The sequence below is a fragment of the Embiotoca jacksoni genome, unplaced genomic scaffold, assembly GCF_022577435.1.
Source record: "Embiotoca jacksoni isolate LCO1_2020_lvr unplaced genomic scaffold, fEmbJac1.0.p SCAF_23, whole genome shotgun sequence".
Lineage (NCBI taxonomy): Eukaryota > Metazoa > Chordata > Actinopteri > Embiotocidae > Embiotoca > Embiotoca jacksoni.
The window spans coordinates 7,010,775-7,035,356 of NW_027185374.1; the positions used below are offsets into that span (position 1 = coordinate 7,010,775).

A 24,582-nucleotide genomic window follows, 5' to 3' on the forward strand; every position below is an offset into this window, starting at 1 on the left:
TCTTCTGCATGTCTAAATCTGATCAACATTCCAGCTCTTTTATCTCTCTTTTTTTTTTAAATTTTTTTTTATCAAATTTAATTCCTGGTCTACTGCAGTTTCGTGCAGTGGAGTTCAATGTACATGAATAAATTATGATGCCTGCCTGTGAGATAGGCTGGGAGGCACTGCATCTGTCTATGCACACAAATGGTCTCTGTGCAGCTCAGAGCGCACCGATTACCATTCCGAGCACAGCACCTCTGGTCAGAAATGGAGCCGGGTCGGTGGTTGACAGTAGTCCGGGGGCAGGAGGGGGGCTATATTATGGCAGCAACCTTTCAGTCAATCTGGATTAACTCACACTGAGCCCTGCGTAGCCAGCGAAAGCCCGTGAAAGCGATACGAACATCTGGCCGGATTCAGCACGGCACCAGTCACTCACAGCGCTGTAGATATTAAAGCAGCCTGTCGCTACAAAGGCGTTTTCTCTTTCTGGAGGTGCACACAGGCGGATGCGCAGTAGAGGCGATCCCGCACAGCTGCAGCCTCGAAGCCACACCGGGACCCTTCACGTTGCGTTTTTTTTTTCTTTTTTTCCCCCATTTTCTTTTTACGAAAAAAAAAGGGGAGGAAATGTGATCAACATTTCACTGGTGTTGACGGGATCGCAGATGGAATCGTTCTTTATCTGCTGGTTATGGATTTCTTGAAGGGCAACGCTGGTTTCGCAGGCCGTCACATGTTTTAGGAGCTGAGACGCGTGTTTCGGGACACCTGAAATATCTCCGAGGCACCGTCGGTCCCATTTTAGGCAAGCCCGCTCTCAGTATGCTCTCAGCCCTCCTGGGAGGAAATAAGCTCAAATCCACCCTCCTTTGACGTGGCTGGATGTTTCATCTGCAAGGTAAATTCAATATTTTATAGGCTGCAATTGGTGTGAATTGCCTGTGAACTCTTTTTTGGGGGGGGAGGGGACGGGGGGTGCTGTCTTTCAAGAGGCGAAATAATTGACTTGAAATAGTTCTCCCAGGACCCATCTGAATGGGTTGAGATTTTTCCCTTGTGACGGGTTGTGGCTGGAACCCCCCAGCCCAGGACCTGTACCGCAAGGTCAAAAAATCTCCTCAATTGGCGAAGAACGCCGTCAGATAGCTGACTTTATTTTTAGAAGCCACTTGGCTGCATTCTGTGTTGCTTTTTCTCCTACAGGTGAAAGTGAGAATCTTGGCCAATGTGCCCGTTATTCCCCGTGCAGGGAAAGGATCTGAAATGTGTTTTAGTGTGTATTTTATCAGCTCACAGGATCCTTTGATTGGCTCCCTGCTGCTGATATGCAAATTACACATCAGTCATTAAGCTGTGATGAAGTCTAAATCAGCCTATAGATAATACAATTGACAAGAGGATAAGTCTGTGGGGAGAGAGGAGCATGTTGCCAGGTGACTGGAGAGGATAGAAAATATGGGTCTGGTGATCTTTCCAAAGGATGAGTTATAATCATCCTGTCTTATGTTGAGCGTTAGTTATCACATCATATTATTCATGAATGCCTGAGGCACCATTGTAACTGCTCCACCAGTGAATCCAGGCCCACGCCTCATTTTGTTGCTTCTATTTGCTCTTGCTGCTGTGTGAATCCACTCAGTGTTGGTTCCTCAGCACCGATGCTGTTCTGCAGGCGAGCTCCACATTCACTGACCCAAATTTTTACTCCCCGATAAAAGAATACAAAAAAAAAAGCCTTTTTTTTTTTTGCTGAAGAGGTGCTTTCAGTAAGATTTCAAAGGGAGATATGGCTGGCACAAACTTGCGTGCAAACACATACCTGCTCCATATGTTGTGTGTACCATTTGAGAGATGCATTATGATTACACAACTTCATGAGGAGAGTTTATACATTATTTAGCCATTAAGTTGCTGTGTGAGGTAGAAAACACAGTTTCCTAAAGAGGCTGTAAAAGAGAGAAAATGAGGCAATAGGCACAGAGACCATGCTTACATGTTGGCTGCCCTTAAATCCCCACATTGAGACTATAACATTTAAAGAGCCCTGAAAGAGTAGAATATATTCCAAAAGGAGGTGGTTTTTCAATGATTTACACTCCCTGTACTTGAAATTGCACTTGGTACTGACAGATTTGAATATCTACACTCCTGGGGGCCCGTACTGTGGAGATTTTCACTTGAGAAGGCCATATTGATATTCGGAGGTGGCGTTCAAGGAATCTGCATACCCCTCTCCAGAAGAAAATCCCAGGTCAGTCACGTAAGGACACGTCACAGCGGTGCAAGAATTAAGCTCCAAATACAGTGATCGGAATTCAAATTTGTCACCTGCGTCAGTGAAACACACTGTGAAGAATAGAAAAAAAGTGACTTTTTATGCTCCAGCCATGAGATATCCAGCATATCGAGGTAGCACCGAATTTCTTGTGATACGGTGTGAAGGAAAACACTTTGAATTACAAGGGAGAGATGTAAATGCTGATGAACAGCACTTCTATTGATGCAGTGGGGTCTGCTTAGTATGCTATCCCCCTGACACACACACACACCACACACGCACACATGCATGCACGCACACGCGCAAGCTTGTCTGGCTGTAAAATAATTTAGACTGCCTAAACCACATCAAGTCATTTAGGTTTTTATTACGCACAAGACCGGAAAAAGGGGTAATGATTCAAACATTAAATCCAATACAAAATTAGCTGAGTGTACAATCTCCTCATCAACGGTGTCATAGACGGCACAATGGGTCTGCTCTGGCCTTCAACCAGAACCAACTGAACTGTCAAGGTCCTTCCCCCCAGAGATGACTCTTTGTTCTAAATATTATGAGGTTATCTGAAAATCAGCCAGTGATTACATCTCAGCCAAAATGGACGTATTCTGTGTTGCCATGGCATCAAGGCTGTCACCCAAAAGCTATCACATTTTAACATTGGCAGACTCTGTAGGAAAAGGATGTCACAGCTCATACCAAAAAAAAAACCCGGTGTGTCAGTTAGACGGTCCATAACAGCATCACTGTTTGGTCAGGATGTTTGGACTCGGGCGCTACACAAGCATTTACCGACAAAATAGAATTTCTACCCGCTCAGTCAAAATATGATCCACTTGAGCAGATGCAGCAGCTCCATTTGGTCTCGTAAAGCAGGCAGGCAGAGGACCTGTTTCACTGCTTTGTCGATACCATTTTACCGTCATGTTGCAGCATCAGTTTACCTGCTTGACACAACCGGGTTTATTTTTGGCAGAAGCGGACACCTGACTGCTTTTTTTCCCTGCAGGTGAGACGCTGCCGAGACGTTTCCCATTGCCGCTCGTGTCGACCTGTGTAGAAGGCATAAGCAGACTTCTTCTCATCAACTTCCTCTCGCAGGGCCGCTTTCCCTGATTTCTTGCCCAGACGTAGATTGCAGAGGCTTTTCTCACATGAGCTTCAGCATAAGTTAGACCATCTGAAAACATATCCCCCATGACCTCACCGGCCGATTGGCATGCAGTGTGCTGCATAAGGCTTTTCTTGGCGAATGCTACCCCAGGGAGACCATAGATATCATAGAGATCCTCTCCTACAGTACACTGCTGCTGCTGCTGCTGCTACTGCTGCTGCTGCACATGAATGTGGCTCTATAGCTCTATGTTGTGTAGTGTGAGCTACCTCTATTAAGCACAAATCCACCCACTGGTGTGCATGTGTGGGTGTGTGCTGTCAGTCTGCTCTGTTCTCTGAGGGTGAAAAAGACCCGCTCAGAGGTAGTAAACGAACATTTGATTGACTAAAATGGAGATTATAGTTAATGCATCAGTAGATTATCTGTTTTCTTGTTTATTTGTGGCCCTCCCTAGTCACCTCACTATAATGAACAGCGCAACCTGGACGATAATGATTTTCTGGGGGTGACATTTAACGATGAAGTGCATGATTGATGAATGCATTGATTGATTATCTACTTATTTGTTCGTGTACCTGATGAGTGCAACCTGTTTTGCAAATCGTCGTGGAACACCCGTAATTAAATGCAAATTAGGGAGACGGTAACAGATATTTCCTGCCACGTCTTGGCAGCGAGGGGCTGTCCTTTTGTCCTCAGAACAAATTTTGTAGGGATTACCGTTGCAACCATTCTCTTCACGTTTGGCTGAGTTTTCAGCAGTAAAAAAAGAAAAGAAAAGAAAAGAAAAAAAAAAAAGCCTCATCTCCGCAGAGTGAATCAATATCACGTCTTCAGTGCCATTCGAGTCTGGAAGTAGCAGGTCCTCTCCGCCTCATTGCACAACCAGAGGCCGTACCATTCAGATTCAGAGCAGAAGGTGGTTGGCACACCAACGTTTCGTAGACCATCCTCCTGCACACACACGAGTAGATATTAAAACACACAGGCACTTGGAAAGCACTTTATATTTTTGCTGCATGGCCTGGCACTGAAGTCATCTGCTGTCTTTAAGGACAGTCCTGACAACATTTAATAATGACTGCACAGTCTATTTCTCAGCAGCTCAGATCCGTGCCCCGCTGCACCACTGAATAAAATCCACAAATCTCGTGTGGTTTGGTAAAGTTGTCCCGCATAATAAATGGGTCGGGAAGAGACATTTATTCATTGCTGCTTCATCAGCAGAGCTCATGAAAATGTCATACCTCGCGTGCTCTCTCCAATAATATCATTCCTCCCCTTGCTATTATAGGCCATTTTAAAGCGACCTCGTTCCTGCCTCCATGTCGTGCCTGGGTAAATTTTCCCCGGCTGTCAAAGATGCAACTGTTGTCAGCGGCTGCCACCAGGCTTCTTTCACTCGCCTTGTCACATGAAAAAAAACATGCCCCCACATGGCAAGAGTGTCACTCCTGTCCTGTCTGCTGTTTTCTTTTCTCTAAGATATTTTCCTCATCCCCAGACTGTCAAGGTTATTACACCACAAATTGTGTGTCACCACTCCGGAGCAACAGAGGTTTTTGAAGCCTGAAGGTACTTAGTTGACAGGCTCTTTGCTAAGGCAAGATTTTCACGCACACCCTCCAAGACCCAACATCGACAATGGAGACATTACCGGCAAACCGCAGAAAGCTATAATCATAAATCAACCGTTCTCTTTGGTATTTAAAAGCTGGGCCTGTGGATTTCTATGACAGTTGTGGGATTAGATCTTTTGTTCTCTTGTGTTTGATTGGTTTGGTGTTCCTTTCTCTGTGCTGTAACGGGACACCCAGAGGTCTGAATATTGCATGTTCAACCAAAATGACACTAAATTTCAATTGTAAATATAATCACAACTAATGTCACTCTTGCTCAGGTACACTCTGTGGTGCACCAGCCAAACTGTGATCTGATCTCCGAAGCCATAGTTTTATGACTTGCTATATCCCTCACAATGTCTCAGGATTCATCAAATGGATCCCTTCTTATCCCCCATCTCAGTTGTGTCATAAGTAAGAGTAGCAGCAGAGAGAGCAGAGAGAAAATCAATAGCGAGGCATAGCACATCCTCACAGAGGCACTGAGCCTAATCATCCCTTCCTATTGGCGATATGATCCGAGGAGATGTCAGTCTAATTCTGATGAGGCCCTGGACTGCCAGACTAAACTTTCATCCTTCTGTACACAAACATGAAAGGACTGGTATTATCATATAAAAAAAATAAGTATGATCACCGGAGTTGGGGCTGAAAAGGAGAGCTGTCACAGAACACCATACGATTACTTGGGATGTTTCGCTCTCAAGTCTGCAGGTGAATAATTAGTTTTATGTCTAATTGCACAGCATTTATTGTTTGTTCAGGCATTGACTCGCTGAGCTTGCTGCTCAGAGTTTGGACTCTCTGGAACTCTAAGCTGAGCTGGCAATGATAGTGTTTTAAATCTAGCGGAAAAGCTTTAACTTCGCAAAGCAGAATCCCCCAGTTCCTCTTTTTTTTTTTCTTTTTTTTTTAATGGGAAGATTTCTGAGAGTGTGTTTGATTATGCAGCTACAAATATTACAATTTGTTTAAGATGGTACAAATTACAAAGACAGGTTTCATGCATTACATTCCTTAACTGTTTCACGCAGAGCTTGCCTTTCTCTTTCTCTTTCTTTGCTCTAATCTTTTTAGGTGTGCTAACCTGACTTAAAAGCCAAATGGAGTCTCTCCTGGTGTATCTGATAGTCCTGGGTGTGGCTGTGAAGGCACACAAAGTTCAAATCTGCCCCAAGCGCTGCGTCTGCCAGGTGCTGAACCCCAATTTGGCAACTCTGTGTGACAAAAAGGGGCTGCTGTTTGTGCCCCCTAACATCGACAGGCACACGGTGGAGATGCGTCTCGGGGATAACTTTGTAACCAACATCAAACGCAAAGACTTTGCAAACATGACCAAGCTGGTAGACCTGACGCTCTCGCGGAATACTATCGGCTCCATCGCACCTCATGCCTTCAAAGACCTGGAGAACCTACGAGCCCTTCACCTCGACAGCAACCGGCTGACCCGCATCTCCAACGATACCTTCAGCGGCATGTCCAAGCTGCACCACCTCATCCTCAACAACAACCAGCTCACCCACATCCACATTGGGGCCTTTAATGACCTGACAGCGCTGGAGGAGCTGGACTTATCCTACAACAACTTGGAAAGTGCCCCGTGGGTGGCAATTCAGAGGATGTCCAATCTCCACACGCTCAATTTGGACCATAACATGCTAAGCTACATCCCAGAGGGAACCTTCTCTGGGCTGCAGAAGCTCAAGAGGCTGGACGTGACCTCCAACAAGCTCCAGAAGCTTCCTCCTGACCCTGTTTTCCAAAGAGCAGGGGTCCTGGCTACCTCTGGGATAATGGGGCCTATGTCATTCGCACTGAGCTTCGGAGGGAACCCGCTGAGGTGTAACTGTGAGCTGCTTTGGCTGCGTAGGTTGCGGAGGGAGGATGATCTGGAGACCTGTGCTTCGCCGCAACACCTCGCTGGACGTTATTTCTGGACTGTGTCAGAGGAAGAGTTCCTGTGCGAGCCTCCTCTCATCACCAGGCACTCTCAGGTACGACCTCTGAAGTGATCTGTGCAGTGTTAAGACAAAACACTGTCTACTGTTACACTCTCTGAGCCAGACATTGGATTGGGCCTGAGTTAATCCAAGGTGGCACATTGTGCTTTCTTTGACAGTCATGACAAATATTGGCATTGTGAGCCAGAGGATTCTTACAAGATTTGTGGGACTCATCTGGGCCACTCAGTTAACAGATGATTGTAAAATATCAAGCACTTACTTAAAAAGTGTAATCAAACTGTAGCCTGTGTGAGCTTTTGGAGAGGTTCTTTAGTAGGATTTTGAGTTATCGTTTTAATAAAGCAGTTTGGAGGTTCATGATGGATCAGCAGTCTGGCTCTTGCAGAAATTTGCAGTAATTTAGTCCTTGATGCATCCAAACAAAATGATCTGATCAAATCCTTGCCAAATAACTATAGCATCTAATTTACAATCAGCAGACCTATTCTACATAATTACAGAGAAAATTAACTTTTACGAGGACTCCAGTATATACACAATAATGTACTGTCATATTAATTATCTGTCCTTCATAATAATGCTGATTCTGTATCATGATCAATTGTTGATTACATTCGCAGAGAATAAGATTTTGAACCACAACATCATCAATAAGGGCATTAATCATAATATTGCAGTTTGTAATTTGTGTTTTTCAGTTTTTGAATTCAGTGCAATAGCTAATCACTGTGTCTCCCTCTAATTGCCTTTCCTCCTTCTGCCTCAGGAGCTCCGAGCTTTGGAGGGTCAGAGTGTGACTCTGCGCTGCAAGGCCAGGGGCGACCCCGACCCCATTATCCACTGGATCGCACCCGATGGACGCCTCATGTCCAACTCTTCCCGAGCCGTGGTCCACATAGACGGAACGCTGGACATCCTCATCAGCACTGTCAAGGACTCTGGTCTGTTTACATGCCGGTGGCTGTGCTCACTGTGTTGATTGAACAAAATTAGTTGCTTGCTTGTGTGCACATAAGCCTATATGAGTGAACTATTTGTCTACACCAGGGGATAAAGTTTAGAGTTTGAAGATGTGTCGGCTGCTGGTCCGATTCAAGTCACAATGAAATGAAAATGTCCACATCGATGGCTAAGTTTCTGTCAAAGGCATCTATTTATAAAAAGATTTGTTCTCACAGCTTGTCTGGCTCTGTTTAAAGTGCAGGGCAGCAAATTATGGCTTTTATAGCTGATATGTGTTGGACTATTTCTGGGTTAGGAGCTGTGACTTCCTGGAGTTTCCTCTGGGTCTCTTCAGGATGTGACAGTCGCCAGCCAAGAAATAGGCCAGCACGTCGCTGTAAAAAAACATGTTTACACTACAGCACTAAACATATTCAATATAACATATTGGGTGAGAAGGGCTAGCAGGCGGAGTTTGAGCTAACAGGTTGCTGACTGCAGCCTCAGTGTTTATACTGTATTCAGATACAGCGCAAAACAAATGTAAAAGTGGCACAACTGCATTTAGACAAATTTGCTGTAGATGGTGAGAATTGATGCAAAGACAAGTGACATTTTGCCATACACAGTGCTTGAAGTAGAAACAAATAAGTGCCAGTAGGCACTTATTCACACGTTGGATATTGCTGATGTTCCCCTTTAAGTAAGGGTAAAACCATTTAAATTATTAGAGTGACAAAACTGGGTGAAAACCTAGCATGTGACTGGACCGTGTCTGTAACATTGGAGGGCTTTTAATTTGAAATCGATACAGGAAGTTGCGGCATTCGGACATTAATAGTGACTTTACTTCAGCCGTTTTCTCATTTGGACAATAAGGTTGTATTACCTTACCTTAAATATTTGAAAGTAACATAAATTTAGTCAGCAAAAGACATTTTAGGGAGGGCAAACAACACTACTGTTCATAATGAGTAGATGTTCACGTACTTATATAGTTGTTGGTGGTTTTGCTGATGCTAACTCTACATCAACAGGCTTTTAGAACAGAAACAGTGTCATGTAGTGCCTGCTGGAAAATACAGTTTATTTGGGGCCATTGTGAGTCCCCCAGATAACCTAATATAGAGAGGGCAGAAAAGAGTACCGGTGTTATGCCGAGTTCTGCCTGCCTGCCAAGAACTGCAAGCACCTCGTGAGATACAACACTGCTGAACAATACATCCACACTGTAACTTTATTTCTAGAGATCTATCATTAAAATGGCTTTATCAGCACATACTTTGAGCCGTTTTGTCTCAACAGTGTGAATTTCATTGTAATGACCTAGGTTGAAATAATGCATGCAGCCCTTATCACTCAGTATGACACTTTAAATAAAAGATGATTCGGAATGAAATGGTTTTATCAGCACATATTTTATTTTATTAACTTTGACAAACTGAATTTGACATTCATTTGTCTGCATTTGAAAATCTAATTTTAGTATAACTATCTCAATTCTTTAAGTAATGCTTAAAACCACATAGCCTAAGGTATTATAGTAAAAATATTGATTCTAATGTCCTGTAAATATGAAAGAGATTAATCAAGGGCACCATATAAATTTCAAACCAATCATTTTAAGGAAATGCTACCACTACTGAATCTAATACAACATTGATTACTCTAAATGTTCAAAAACTACAGACTTCAGATCATTTATCATCAGTGATGACCCTGGCATTAAACAGCAGGCCTACTTCTTTGCCAAACTGTTACACTGTGTGGTAGTTTTCATGTAACTGCGCACAATCCTGCGAGGTGCATGCAATTCTCAGCAGGCAGGCAGAACTCGGCACAACACCGGCCGCTTTGGAGAAGTATGGATGCGCAAGAAAAAGTCATGGTACACCAAACAATGAAATGTACAAATGTCTGTACTGCTTAGTAACAGCCCACTTGGAGCGCAGCCTGTACAGTATATAAAGGAAAGAAATAGCAGTGGTATCAATCTTCTCACAAAAAAATATATATTCATTGAACTAATCCTTCAAAAGTATCAATAATATTTAGATATCTATTTTTGCAATTTTAATGCATGTATTGCCCACAGTACTTGTGTGCACTAATCATAATAAATATCAGGGATAATGCTGATCTAATTAGTTTGTGTTCCAGGTTCCTTCACCTGCGTGGCCTCCAACCCGGCCGGAGAGGCCCAGCAGACAGTTGATCTGGTCATTGCTAAACTCCCTCATATCACCAACAACACAGTCGCAGAGCAGGAGCCTGACCCGGGATCATCAGATATCGCCACGGTGACCAAGACGGGGCCAGAGGTGGGAGGCGTGCCTCTGGGGAACGCAAAGACGAGCCAAGAGAAGAAAGTCGTAATTGCTGAGGCCACTTCTACCTCGGCCCTGGTCAAGTTTAACTTCCCCAGGAGTATCCCTGGAATCCGCATGTTTCAAATCCAGTATAATGGGACCTATGATGATTCACTGGTGTACAGGTATGTGTGTCACCTGATTGTAACCAGAGTTGTGCAAGGAAAATGCTCTTTTTCTTGCTGGTCAACACAAGTAAACAAACTTTCAATCTGAATCTAAGTGGATGCAACTAAACTGAAGAATAAACTGAAGCCTAGAGTGCCAGCTATCACATATTACTACAACTGCTAGAATTCTCCATTTCTAATCCCATGACCCTTGTTTTACCTTCACAGTCTTTGAATGCTTGAATCCCCCTGGATATTTAGTCATTAAGAACTGGACCTGACTGTCACCATGAATATTTGTGCTGTCTTTTAATCCTATCAGAAAGACAGACTAATGTACTTTATCTGACTTCTTATTCTTCAACTCATAAATAATCCTGCCTTGCCGGAGTGCATCATTTACTATGTGCAAAACCTTGATAATGCTTAATCAACAAAATCAAAACAGAATGTCAGCACTAAGCTGTGGACTCGTAGGAAGATGAAAGAGTAGACTTTCAGTGTTTCACAAAAAGCATCAGAGGCTTCACACATGGCTTTCTGAGGAAGCGGCGTACACAGATTTCTTTCATCTCTATCCCCCTTTCACTCCATATTTCCTGCTAATCACTGTGATGTGATTGGATCATTGCACAGACCCGCTTTTTTTTCTCCTCTGAATGAACCTCGAAGTCAACGGCACATATGGTGTTTCAGCAGCAGCTCCCAAAATTCAGGAGACATGAAAGAGTTGTGTCCTGATGTGAACAAACGGAGGCATTTATGTCCCCAGCCACTGCCTGTTATCAGTGATGATGTTAGACAGCATGAATCAAATGTCACAAAAGATAACGCCGAGACAGATCTTAAATAGCCCCCTGAGAGATAAATGATTGTCATGTCATTTTGTCCCAACAAAACAATAAGCTGGATAATCTGATTTGCTTCAGTCTCCTTTCATGTAACCCTCTCTAATCTATGTCACAACCCACAAATCTTTCCTCCTTTGTGCAGAATGATACCCCCGACCAGCACCAACATCCTGGTAAACAACCTGGCGGCTGGTACGAACTATGATTTGTGTGTGCTGGCCATCTACGACGACCAGGTGACCTCGCTGACGGCCACCAGGGTGATAGGCTGCATCCACTTCACCACTGAGCCGCAGTACCTAAGATGTCATTTCATGCAGTCCCAGTTTCTCGGTGGCACCATTGTGGTTATCATCGGAGGGATTATTGTGGCCTCCGTGCTTGCTTTTATCATCTTCCTCATTGTGCGCTACCGGGTGTGTAACCAGGGAAATGCAGATAAGGTCAGTTTGGCATGATTTCTTCCGTTTCTTTTTTTTTTCCCATTGGTAATAAAACAAAGCTTTGCTTTATTCTTTTCTCACTTCCCATACTTGTCTCCCATCATGTCAGGCATTAGAGATGGGGGACATTCGGTCACTGAGCAGTGATGGACAGCTACAGGGCTGTGGGATTCCCAAGTCGCTCTCGAAGCAGGTGCTGCGTCTAGAGAAGAATGACAAGGACTGCCTCCGAGTTGCCCTGCCGCCCTCGGAGCCAGCCAAGCAGCGACCTCCTGTCGTGGTAGCCACCACAAAGCCTTCCGTCCCCGACTGCACGGTCTCTACCTCTGCCGGCCGTCACAGCTGGCACCCGGCCTCCCCAGGCGCTCCGAGGCCCAAACGTTCCAGTGCTCCACCAAAACCCTCAGATTCCCACCAAGCCGAAGCTCAGGCAGATGTTGAGCTTGATAACATGAACCGGAATAATTCGTCGGAAGTTAAAATGGCCACCGGCATCGCTCTATCTGTCCCCGGCCAGCCCACCAAATGGACTGCTGGTCCCAGGGGTCCGCGGCCCCACCAACTCTCTCAACACTACATGACTGTGCCTGCAGGAGGAGTGAGGGTGAACCGCAGGCACTCTCTAAATGCAGACTTGTATAGGGAGCGCTGCTATGTGGCCTACCCCAAAACTGGGGCCAGCCTACGCTCCAAGCGCAGCCTGTCGATGAGCGGAGAGCTGCCGCAGCTCGAGAGCACAACAAACATTCGTCGGGCCAGGGACAAGCTGTCCAGGTCTGAGTGGCTTCTGGAGAGCACTTTATGATTTGACGTTTACAAGCTGCGTGTTCTTGCTTTCTCGGATTGGATTTGTGGCGCGTTGTGGAACAGACAGGGAATTTTTCTGCCTCGTTTTTAGCTTTGGCGCTCTTTTTTGAGGGACCTGCAAGCATCTCTCGCATCTCCGGGGGACGGCAGGCATACAGGGTGAAGGGAAATGTTCCACGTTTGTTTTCTACCTTATAACCTATCAAAGTCTTCTTTATAACAACATTTGATCAAACTTGGATGAGAGGCACAACAATGTATAGAACAAGTTCGTGTACAAAAATGTTTAGTTGTGTGAGATACTGTATATCTCAGTACAACCATAAGTGTTCATGTGGTATTGAATGCAGTAACCTGGACATACTGTATTATAACAAAGAAAGCATCACACAGGGGATGGGGTTTAATATACTCGCAGTCTCATCGCCTGTTACTTAAACTGATACAATCTCTGAAGACTTTGAACACGATTCTTGTCTCCAGCTCTACAGACAGACGGTGACATGTCTTAATTACCTTGGCGGTGGTTTGGAGAGATTACGAATGTGCTTTACATCCCAGAGGTGTAGAAATAGAATGTAGTAGACAGACAGCGCTCCATCTTTTCATCCCCGGCACTCCCAGACACAGCACAATGCAGCATTTTTTTGTGGCACAAGTCGACTCAGCCTAATACTGCCCTCCGGTTTGAATCAATACATTTTTATCACATAATTACATAAAGACTTGGCTCTGATAGGATTCCTGTCACGACTGATTTGAGTGACAATTGAACCAACACCGACGGCGTGACAGGTGCGGGAAGTAAACTGATATCGTGTGTGGATGAGAGTCCGAAGAATGGTTCATTTCCATATTTTTTACTTAGTGACGTTATCATGTCATGTCGATGACAACCATTGTAAAATAACTTGTCGATGTAAGAGAAACGATAATCACAAGAATGGGAGGACGCCCGCTCTTGATTTTGCTGTTGTTTCTGTTTGATGTTTACCAGTATAAATAAACCAGTGATAAAAGGGACATACTCAGATTCATCTCATTTTCAGCTTGCCTTGTGTATTCCCAAGTTTCCCTGCATCGCAATTAGAGAGGAGCCCTTTTCTGCTCTGTAATGTTTCAGAACAAAACAATAGCTGCATCCCTTGGTTCTGCAAGCTCTTGCCAGCCAAAGTGGTAATGAATTTGGGGTTTCAGTAGTCTTGCAGCACCATAATTCCCCTTTCTCTGCAAGTGGTGGACCTCTGACAGATCCCAGCTCTGAGCCCTTGTGTTTGTTCAAAGAGGGGAGGGAAGCAGATGATGAAAAGAGGCCAGGCTAGTCAGCGGGGACCCCTCTCCACGCTCATCTGACAGTGCAGTGCCTGTGCCCTCCGATGGCAGCCACTGCAGAAACCTGCCGCAGGAGAGGTTAAACACAACCTCTGCAGTGGGAACCTGTGCACGGCTAATTCTACAGTTACAGTACTGTCTCCCTGATAGCACGACTGACATGACATGCATTATCTCCTGGAATACGAGCTCTGATTCACTGTGTGTTTTGGTGCTTAGATGCCGCCTGATTGATTTTTATATACTCCATATGCACTGCTATGTGTCTCACAGCATGCAACCTCAAGGGATATGCAACACAGGGTAGAAAACACAGCATTATGCAGGGAAAACCTGTTTAGATGAGCAGCACATACAGTATGCAAGACATAAATTAATTGCTGTCACCTAAACAGGCTGTGTTCAAGCACTTTTATTCATTATTTCTTGCTCATTATGGATGATTAAAATGCTAAGGCGCTTGGCCTGAACCTTGGTTCAGTCTTTGGCGAGAGCCAGAGGTGTGTGTTAATAATAGATGCATTTCTGGGGAGAGAGAGAGAGAGAGAGACAGAGAACGAGGGGAGGAGAGAAGCAGAGAGGAGGAGGAGATGGAAGGTTTAGTGAAACAAATACGGTGAGGAGGGTGGGAGGCAGAGAGGCAGGGGTGAGGATGAAGAAATAGAGAGCGCGAGAGGTGCAGAGAAGAAAGCGAGACAGCTCGGAGATGGAGGGAGAGATGAGAGAGAGGAAGAGGGCATGGGGAGGCGAGCGTAAGAAAGAATGTAGAGCGGAGCCGAACGAGGAGTGCAGGAGACAGAAAAGAGCATCCTTTGTAAGCCAGCCATGCAGCCTCTGGCTCTTCGGTATTCAGTGCACCTTCGCAAAGATGGTGAGGGAGGAGGAGGGGGGACAAGGAGGGGGCAGCAGAGGGGCGAGCGTGGGTGATAGACCTCGACTGGAGGTCTGGTAACGAGCAGAGCAGAGTGAGCCCTGCGGCTGGATCAGCGACACTCTTCCCCCCTTCACAAAACCTGACCCGCTTTTCAAACCCCTATAATGTGTTTCCTGGCCCTTGTCTGGTCTCTCTCCCTCCCCCCCCCCCCCTCCAGTGCACTGTCTTGCATCATGCTGACTCACTCCTCTCAACTGTGAGAGTCTTGCCATGCTCCTGAACAGCCCTCCAAACCCCCAACCATCACCACCACCCACCCACTGGCTCACTTGACAAGTGAACTTGCCAGTCCGACTGAGTCTGGCCTGCCTTCTTCAAACAGACCGGCCGTTCCCTCCTCAGACTGAGTTGACATGAGCGATCGTCTGAAGCCTTTTGATCAGCATTTCCCTCCCTCCTCCCAATAGCAGCTCACGCAGATAAATTCATTTTCTGCTGTTTCTCCTAATAGGCTTTTCATTCCTTTGTATGAGTTTCAGTTAATTCTAACAGGACAAGTCTCTTTATGAAGCACTTAAACCAACATGGCCTCTCGTGCCACAATGGCCTGCTTCTAATGACAATCATGTAGTGGAGGAAATCCCATTGGGGCGTTGATGTATGCAATTTATGGTCAATTGTCTCATTTAAAGAGATGGTTACGCCTATTTCAACAAACTGAGGAGCCTATTAGCATCCCAGTTAGGAGTAATAGGAATTTTTAATCGAAGAATACTGAGGTCCCTCAACAAGTGCGTTAGCACCTTTGGCGCTCCGTGCTGCAACTCAGCGTTTCATTATCTCCGAACAGCAGGCGGTGTTAGTCAAAGTCACACGAGACATGGTTTCCCTGGCAAGCATTATCCTTGGGAGTACGTGTAAAGAGAGCCCGGAGCCAGATAGTGAACACAACCAAAACACCACTATCCTTCACCAGGGTGGAAGGGGGAGGGGGAGCGGGGGGAGGGGGAGCGGGGGGATGGGGGAGTGGGGGGTGGGTGGGTGGCGTAGTGTAAAATATGCATAGGCAATTCCAAAGAGTATGCATTATTGAGATGAGTAAATGGGTCCAGAATGAACATCACGGCTCATTAATAGTGAATGTGATTACTGTTTCTGGGAAAACAGCAGTCTGGGCAAAGGGAGGAGATAATTGAAATGGTCAAATGTAAACTAAAGACTTCCTTGTTTATTCAGCACCGAATGTTACTATCAAGTCAAACTCATGACTAAGGCTGATAACTAATGTGGCCAAGTGTCCCGTTGTGATGACAAGTGTTCACCCTGAAAACTACTCCACTCCCCTCTTGACCGGTGTTTTCCTGACTGTGCCAGTTCAAGGGGTTTTGGAGAAAGGGCTGAACTCATTCATTTTTTTATGATCTCAGCTACTGAGTCAACTGCACCTCAATTACCAACAGGATTTTGACAAAGCCGAGAGAGAAAATGAGTGAGCGATTTTGAAATACCATTAGAAGGTGGAGGAGGCAACTGAGGGAAGGTTACACACCAAGGGGGGTGCGGCTGAGTGACTTCCACTGTTTGACACACAGACTTACTAAGTGACACAGCATCATCCGGCAGCACAGGCTCCAGATTTGGTTTGACGTGAACCCAGATTATTGCGATGCCCCCCGAGGGGTTCCCACGCTGAATGAACAGATGCTTCCTCCTCTTCCTCTCCTCTCCTGCTGCCTCCCACTCCTTCAGTTACATATGCTCCAGGGTGATGGACGACAAAGAGGCTGGCTGCAGTTTACGTACTTGCTGCAAGACATACCAGGCACCATTAGGAACCATTTTCTGCCCATTTGCCTGATAGCTGCTATCGCTTGTGGAAGTGATTTGCTCTCCTTCCCTGCACTGTGCGTCCTCAATGATGGATCTCTCATCGATTTGCCAATGTTGGAGATCACTAAGAGAACAGTGCAGCAACCAAGCAGATGTGCCAGTCAGCTCTCAACTATATATCAACTGCTGGTGAGGGGGGACAGCTTAAGCCTCTTTAAGGATCCCATTCACAGTGACTTACTAAAAGTGCTTATGCTAATCTTGTTATCGCTTCAGGCTTTTGGTAATAGAGGATATGAAGCTGCTGGGAGGTCGTGGGCCACATTATTTTTGCTCGCCCATCGCACAGACACCGAGCAGTCCCAAACATTTACACTCATGTCTGCGTTCCACTTGAATGGTGTTGAATATTTTTTCTCCATCCTCGCACAGAAATCTGCATGGCTCTAGGCCTTTCATAACCAGCTCAGACTGGGATTATGAATTGACTGTGTTTGTGTGAGAAAATCTTATTTATTACTCAGAGTGATCTCATTTAAGTGTGCTTGTTAAGTTGAGATATCAAACCATGGTGTCACATTTAATATGAATTTCACGCTAATTGAGTATATAAATAGTACGTGCTGGAACACAGGGACAGGGAAACAAAATGGTGCAATTGCCTCATTATTGTTTGATCAGTTGTCAGGTAACTCTTCATAAACACGTCTTTAAAGGTCTTTTAATCGAACTGTGAGCACATTTGCAATGCAGAAACATGCAGGCTGATCACCGTCGTACAGTCGGATTTGAAATCTAGCTGCAGCGGCGACGCTCTTTTGAAGAGATTTCACCTTTAGCGATGGGGCGCAGTGAAGCGAGAACGTGCGGAGGATATTGAGATGAAGCATTAATCACATAAAGGTCTATTTGTGATTGACATGTGGTGCCTGATGGGGTGAAGACTGGGGCAGAGTGGAGAAATAAAACAGAGGCAGTCACTGCTTTAGATTACAGTCAGACAGAACAACAGTACAGAGCTCACACAATCTGGACCATCCAAATTCCAGCAAAGGAAAAACAACAGTATTTAAATCTTTGCACAGTTATATAAAGTCAAAGCTATTGAATGCACTAAACATACAACAGACAGGTTATTTGGAAAAGCTGCTAAAGAGTGAACCACCCTAATCTCACTGTCGAGGCTGTGGACATAAATGTGGCCACACAGAGAAAACATCAGACTCATATCAGTGTCAGTCTGCCAGAAACGAGAGGTGGAAAAAGAGAAGCACTTCATTTTACACTGCAGCAAGTAGAAAGACAGAAGAGTAAAAATCTTTACCAAAATAAAACTCGAATCAAAACAGTCGCATTATAGTGTACTATGAAGAGGGGCTGCCAGTAACCATGCTTCATTACGGGGGCAGTACAGACAGGGACTGGACCCAAATGCACGACACATCCCACTGGGATCAGTTCAGGCTCTTTTAAGGGGACGGCACAAAGTGCAACACAACAAGGCAGTACAAAAGAGGGTTGAGGCAAAAACGCAAAGTCCAAAACAGGACGTACTCAAAATCAGGAAATCAAATAAATCACACTGAGGTACAACAAGACTGAGTCAAAATGACACCAAAACAGTATTAAAAGACTGGGAAAACTCACGAGAGGCCGCTGAGAAAACACTAAGAATGACACGTGGACCGATGAGCACAACACAACAACAAACTGGCTAAGACTGACTGCAGACTATACAGTACTGTATACACAGAAGGGCAGGAAGACAATTGGACATGGAAACGATCAGGGTTGAGGCAGGAAGTCAAGACACCAGAATTGGGGCGAGAGTGTGAGAAAACAAAATAAAACAGGAAGTACAGTAATTAAATAGAAAACATGACAAACCGGGTGCAGGTTCTGACAATTAATTAAGCTGTCTGTCTTTTCTGGGGGAAGTTCTTCAATTCTTTATTTAAATTAAAGAAGCAATAAAACAAATAACAAATACCGAATTACAACTAAAGGTTTAGCATTCATGGATTTTCTACTCTTGTTGCTTTACTGTGAAATTCTACATTTACTTCTTTTAAACAGTTTTTCAAATCAAGCATTAGAGAAGTTTTCAGAGGAAATGCCTCTTTGGTGAAGTTGCAATTAATCCACAGGCATCTGAAGCTTGACCTCAACCACACACTGCTCACAACCACTGCTTTAATCTTCAACAATGCTTTGTATTTTATAATCTTATCACATGTCTTTTAATGTGAAAACTAAATACAAGTGATAGATTAATGTAGCGGAGTGAAAAGTACACCATTTACCTCTGAAAAGCTGTGAAGCAGCAGTATAAAGTGGCATCAAATGCTTTGAAGAAAAGTACAAATACCTCAAAATGTATTTAAGTGCAACATAAATGCACTTATGTTTAGTCTTCCACTTGGAGGAACGGGTGATTTCTTGGGCCTTTTTACATCTTAAATGACTTAAACAACTTACTGATAATCAAAATAGATGGTTATTTGTATGTGTGTATATTGCATGCGTTTATTATGTTGTGCTAATTTAAAGTTTTTTTTCCATAATTTCAGAGTGATTTTACTTACATTATACACCTTGTACAGCCTGCTTCGGTACCAGTGTAGTGCAGTTAATTATGGTCATGTCAGTGAAGTAAATTAGAGCTCAACAGACTCAGAGACACGATGAGGGAGGAGAGAGCAGCGCAGAAATTGAGAGCGACTGAAAGTGTGGCGGAGGGAAGACAGAAAGGCTTTCTATATATAGGTAGAAACAGACTTAGAGAGAGGGAAGAACTGATAAGCGGGCCAGAGGTGAGAAAGAGGGTGAGATGCAGAAAGAACAGGAAACTGAAAGGTGAATTTTCGCTTTGTGACACAAAATAAAGTCCGAAATAAAACCCAACCGTCTTGACATTTAAAACATTCGAAGACGGCCTTCAGCCGTGTGCGGTATGCGGGTTGGAAATCTCGCTGTAGCGATGCTGGCAGGGTGGAGCGGTGTGCTCCATGTCTGCAACAGCAGTCCTGGTATTCAAAGGGTATCTTAACCCCTCTCTCTCTCTCTCTCGCTCTCTCTCTCGCTCTCTCTCACACACATGCTCTCACTCTCTCCTCTGTTACCTTGGCAACATATTTTCTGCATGGAAATAGCATCTCCGGCTGTGCCTACTGCGAAAAAAAGGCACTTCAAGAGATTTAATTGTGTCTAGAGCAGATTTAAGTTTGGAGATTTGACCTACAAATCGGATGCAATTGAGTTAATGCTGTTCTGCATGTCCTGCCATTAAATTGACTGTGTGAAGGAGAAATGGAAGAGTTAAGTGTGATAGTCACTGACAAGCTTTAATGATATGTAACCAGGGATGTAGTGGAAGGTAAAACCCTCAGGACATAAAAGTGCTGCTCTGTATTTTCAGAATAAAGTTTATTCACCTTTAATAGGTTAAAACATGTATTAAGATTTAAAACAAAATACACTAAATTAATGTCATTAATGTCAGGCATAGTTTATACAATATGTGTTTCCTCTGGATATATTTAAGTCTACTGCTACGTAACTATGAAATTCAGCTCTTGACAAGCAGAGCACAAGCAAGAGTAATATTCTTGCGGGAGTGTTATTATGAAATATAAAATAAATAAAAATTGCAAGCAGTGATATATGCGGGCCCTCGCACGCTGCACGTTGGGGATCCAGCGGGTCGGGGTCGCCGGCTCCCCGACGTGCAGCATGCAAAGTTCCGCATATTCCCACTTGCAATTTAAAAAAATTTCTCAATCTCGTTCCTTATTCTTCTTAAAAAAAATTGCCTTTCTTTGGCGGCTTTAACATCTTCAAAAACTCATGAAAGTTGGCGCCTGATGCATGTACAAAGTTTCGTGAGGTTTGGAGCATCGTTTGACCTTAAACATCGACTTCCTGTGTTACTGCGAAACATCAAACTTAGCCGCATCACCCTGGCTATACTATGTACAAAAATGACTTTTGGGTCACTTTTTGGACGACATGCTGTAGTTAGATTTTTTTTTTATCACATTTTGGCGACATGCTATAGCATGACTTTTGGGCCACTTTTTGGTCGCCACGCCACGGGCACACTGAAAACAAATTCATTTGATAACTTTTAATTCCAAACATGTTCAGAGTGCACAGACTAAATTTCAAGTCAGTCCGACAAAATCTGTAGGAGTTCGTTAAAGTACAACACGTGTGATTCACCCAAAATGGCGACTGAATTTACATCTCTCTAGGGGGCGCTGGCGAGTCATTTGGCCACGCCCACTCACGACTCCACTAAAATATGACATTTTTCGCCGGGAGAGACGAGTGTACCAACTTTCATGAGTTTTTGAATATGATAAAGCCTCCAAAAATGCAGTTGTTTACAGAGAATAATAATAACGCGGAATAATAATTCCTTGAAGAACAATAGGGCTTTCGCACCATCGGTGCTCGGGCCCTAATAATAAACCACAGAGGGCTGAGGGTTGATCTGTATGGATTTCCTGGTTTATTGTCCCGTCACAGTTGAAGGACTTTAGTACAGCAACCATGGGTATCTTCCTGCCGAGGCTGCCCGGTATGCCACACTGTGATAAACCTTTGTTTGCTCGCTGTCAGAGTGACCCAGAGAGAGAGACGGGGCGAACTAATGAAAGAAAATTCAGGCGTTGAGATTGTAGGTGAGATCACACTCAATTTGAAATAAGACTCGGTTAAAGCAGAGAGAGAGAGAGAGAGAGAGAATGTGAAACAGGGAATAACATCCAGGTAAACATGCAGCACAGGATTAAAAAAAAAAAGAAAAAAAAAGTGCCTTGACTCCTGGGAGAGAGAAGCCTTAATGAAACAAGCATCTGAAAGAGAGCAGGTGTTGGAGGCTTGACAGACTTCAGCTGCATAACAAGTAGCGCATTTACTCTCCCCTGTCTTTGTCAATCAAAACAGCCAATCTCGTAAATAAATGCTCCCTTACAAAAAAAGAAAAAAAACAGCGGAGACCCCCAAGTGGAATCATGCCTGAATTAGCCTTTAGATACGGACTCTCTCTCTCTCTCTCACACACACACACACACACACGCGCGCGCACACACACACACACGCACACGCACATACACGCACACAAGGAGGGTGGGCGCACACATCTCTCCAGTCAAAGTTGGTCTCAGGTAGAGGAAAAGTAAGCTTGGCTCTGAATTTAAAGCAGCAGCACTGAGCTGTTTGGGATCTGAAAAAAAAAAGAAAAAAAAAAAGCCAATAAGACATCAAGAATAGCTAAAGCTAAATCAATTAATTTCCTCAACAGAAAGTAACTCAGCTCCACTTTGTTTTTCTACTCCTCTTTGGTTGTCTCTGTGTGACAGGCAGCGAGGACAAGGCTTCTCTACAGAAAAGTCTTCAGACAGCACATTTCACCACATACGCACACGCACACGCACACGCAGGCTTGATGAGATTGCAGCCACTGCCTGGGGATCAGCACCATGGACAGCGCTGCCACCTGGGTACGGTCAATACAGTGTGTTGCCTGAAGGGGGCACAGTGGGAGCTGGTCAGGAGAGTGCGGCAGGATGAGGAGGATCAGGCCAAAGAGCAGGATCTTAGCAGGACGCTGAGGTAGGCATTTGTGCTAATCCTGCTGGCTGAGCAGAAAAAGGAATGGATTTATGTGTAAACGCAAAAAAAATTGCAAGTGGAGACAGGAGCAGGAAGGAAATCCCAGCGAGCTAATACAGCTTTTAGAGCGTCTATTACCCTGAGTTAAATATGGATGAAGACTGACACATGCGGTCTGTGTTTTCTTTATTTCTCCATATAAAAAAAATACACATATGCTTTGGGATGCTGGTGGTGTGTTTCCTAACCTCATGAATTTAAACTCAGAGTGAATTTTGTAACGCTGAACAGGCCTACAGGCACTAACCTGAGGTTTCAGACGGCTGCGGAGCCGCTGAGATACGACTATTAACATTTGTTATTAATAGAAAGTCAAAGGGTGCAATCAAAAGGCCCTAACAAAGAAACATCAGATTATTACTTCAGTGTGAATAGCAATACAGGGATGTAAAAATACTCCGTGTGTGACGGTTCAGTGGTTCAAATACATGAGCATTAAAATGTAGTTAAACTATGAAAAGTTAAAGTACTCCTTATGAAGAAAGGCCCCAATCAGTGTTATTTTACTGGATCATTACTACTGATGGATACAAGCATCATGGACACTATGTAGATTTATATGCTAATGTTTGGGCACCCTTTCTCAAATTCCATATTTTGTTGAGTTCTGAAGTGAAAAGAAAAAGTTGATGGACTTTAAATTATGTCATCAACTTTTATTTATTTATTTGCATACACAAAACATTACAAATACAGTGTATACAGTATTTTAATAAAGGGGATGTGCAGGTGAAGTAAGAAACCAGTCTCGGGCTTATGTTTGAAACTCGCAACAACTTCAAGATTTAAATCATATAAAGGAGAAAAAGAGGTATTAAATATGATCATTAAAAAACAGTGATAGTGGCATGTGCAAAAGTCAGAATTTACAGCCTTTGTCAGAGTGTAATTGCTTTTCTATGCAGTGCTTCCTGTGTTACAGGCTGATGTACAACTCAAATGTAGAATATTTCCACCTTGATGCTGAACCGTCGAAACGTTGTTTCAAAACCCAAATGTTACTTTGCCATATTTGACAAATGTACGAGCAAACAATGCACCACCACTGCTGGGGTTTTGTACAACAGATGTGCTGTTTTATCTGAAAGTTTTCTTGGTTTTCCAGATCTCGTCTCAGCCTCCCCAGTTCTCCTTAACATCCATTTCTTAGTGACATTTCAAACAGTGGAAATTGCAAGCTTTTTGATTTTGCTTTTATAGGCTTCCCCTGCTTTGTAGATATCAATTTTCACATCCTCAGTTGTTCAGAGGAGCCCGTGGTTGTTCAGTGTTCAAATTAGAGAATTTATCAGCGTGGCAAATGTCACCAGCTTATGATGCTTGACCTGCTTCACAAGTCCGAACGAGTCGATGAAGGTCTGAGACTTTACAAGTAGCACGGTGCCCGAACTTCTGCACATAACACAATTACCGTTTATCACTTGTCATGTAATAAAAGGTAACATTTAGAGCAAGGCTCTTTTTAATTTGCTCACTTCAGAAACAGGCTTCTTAAAGGGATCTGTCCTCATGATGTGTGTGTGAGATTCACAACACTTGAGAGCACGCTGACAAAGTCCACTTAAAGTCTTAAAATCCAGTGCATTTAAAGTGTTGGAGAATAAGAGAAAAACATGGACGCAGTGAAAAGGATATCCTGCATTAAAAATTATGTTACTTCCCTCAGCAAGTTTTAAATATGTTGATCTTCATGCTTAATTGGTCAAATGTTATCAAAGGCTTCCTGCAAACATGAGGGAGCCTTTGATAACAATCACACTACACTGCAGTTAGTTGATTCATCGCTCTAATAAAACGGGTTCCCACACATTTCTACCAATCGATTTTTAAAAACTTCCCCGTAACTTTTTCATAATATTTGACCCGTCTTACCGAGGCTATATTTTTGTTATTTGAAGAAGAACCCGCATACCCGGGCAGAACACCCGTGATCTTGTGGCAGGGTTCAGGTTCAGGACTAGTTGACGGACAGTAACACAACCAGTCCCTGCGTAGAGATTCGAGCGCAAGCAGACCCAGCGAGGTTTTCCGCTGCGGTCACGCAGCCTGTGAAGCTCAAGGTTCAAAAAAAGGGATTTTTGCTGAATGTTAAACAGGCTGTGGACTTTTTATGAACGTTTTAAACCTCAACCAAAAAGCAGTGCCTATTCATAACTTTTCCAAACCAATTCTGTTAATTCCAAACCATTTCCAGGCCTGGATTTAAATTTTTTTTTTTTTTACTTTTCCAGTCGTTTCATGATCGTGGGAACCCTGAATTTGACATGATTTAAATTTGACAACCACTGAAGTGCACCTAAAGGACTTTGTCTAAAATGATCTCACCAGTCACTCAGAGATTCACTTGGTAAGAACGTGTTGTGTAGTTCGACAGAG

General features: G+C 44.0%; 1 protein-coding gene across 1 annotated transcript; it reads left to right on the top strand.

Annotated features, from left to right (window-relative positions):
- Positions 1-186: 186 nt before the first annotated feature.
- On the top strand, positions 187-13,514 carry lrfn5b (leucine rich repeat and fibronectin type III domain containing 5b). Its single transcript, XM_069158543.1, has 6 exons — positions 187-886; positions 6,083-6,999; positions 7,736-7,910; positions 10,072-10,405; positions 11,384-11,684; positions 11,794-13,514. The coding sequence occupies exons 2-6, from the start codon at positions 6,109-6,111 to the stop codon at positions 12,487-12,489; spliced, it is 2,397 nt and encodes a 798-aa protein (XP_069014644.1). The 5' UTR covers positions 187-886; positions 6,083-6,108; the 3' UTR covers positions 12,490-13,514.
- The last annotated feature ends 11,068 nt before the right edge of the window (positions 13,515-24,582 follow it).

Excerpts from the sequence above, each read along its gene's own strand:
- lrfn5b (XM_069158543.1), top strand. The coding sequence starts at position 6,109 with ATGGAGTCTCTCCTGGTGTATCTGATAGTCCTGGGTGTGGCTGTGAAG. Across the intron at positions 10,406-11,383 it reads GATGATTCACTGGTGTACAG|AATGATACCCCCGACCAGCA; the intron begins GTATGTGTGTCA and ends TCCTTTGTGCAG. Across the intron at positions 11,685-11,793 it reads ACCAGGGAAATGCAGATAAG|GCATTAGAGATGGGGGACAT; the intron begins GTCAGTTTGGCA and ends CCATCATGTCAG.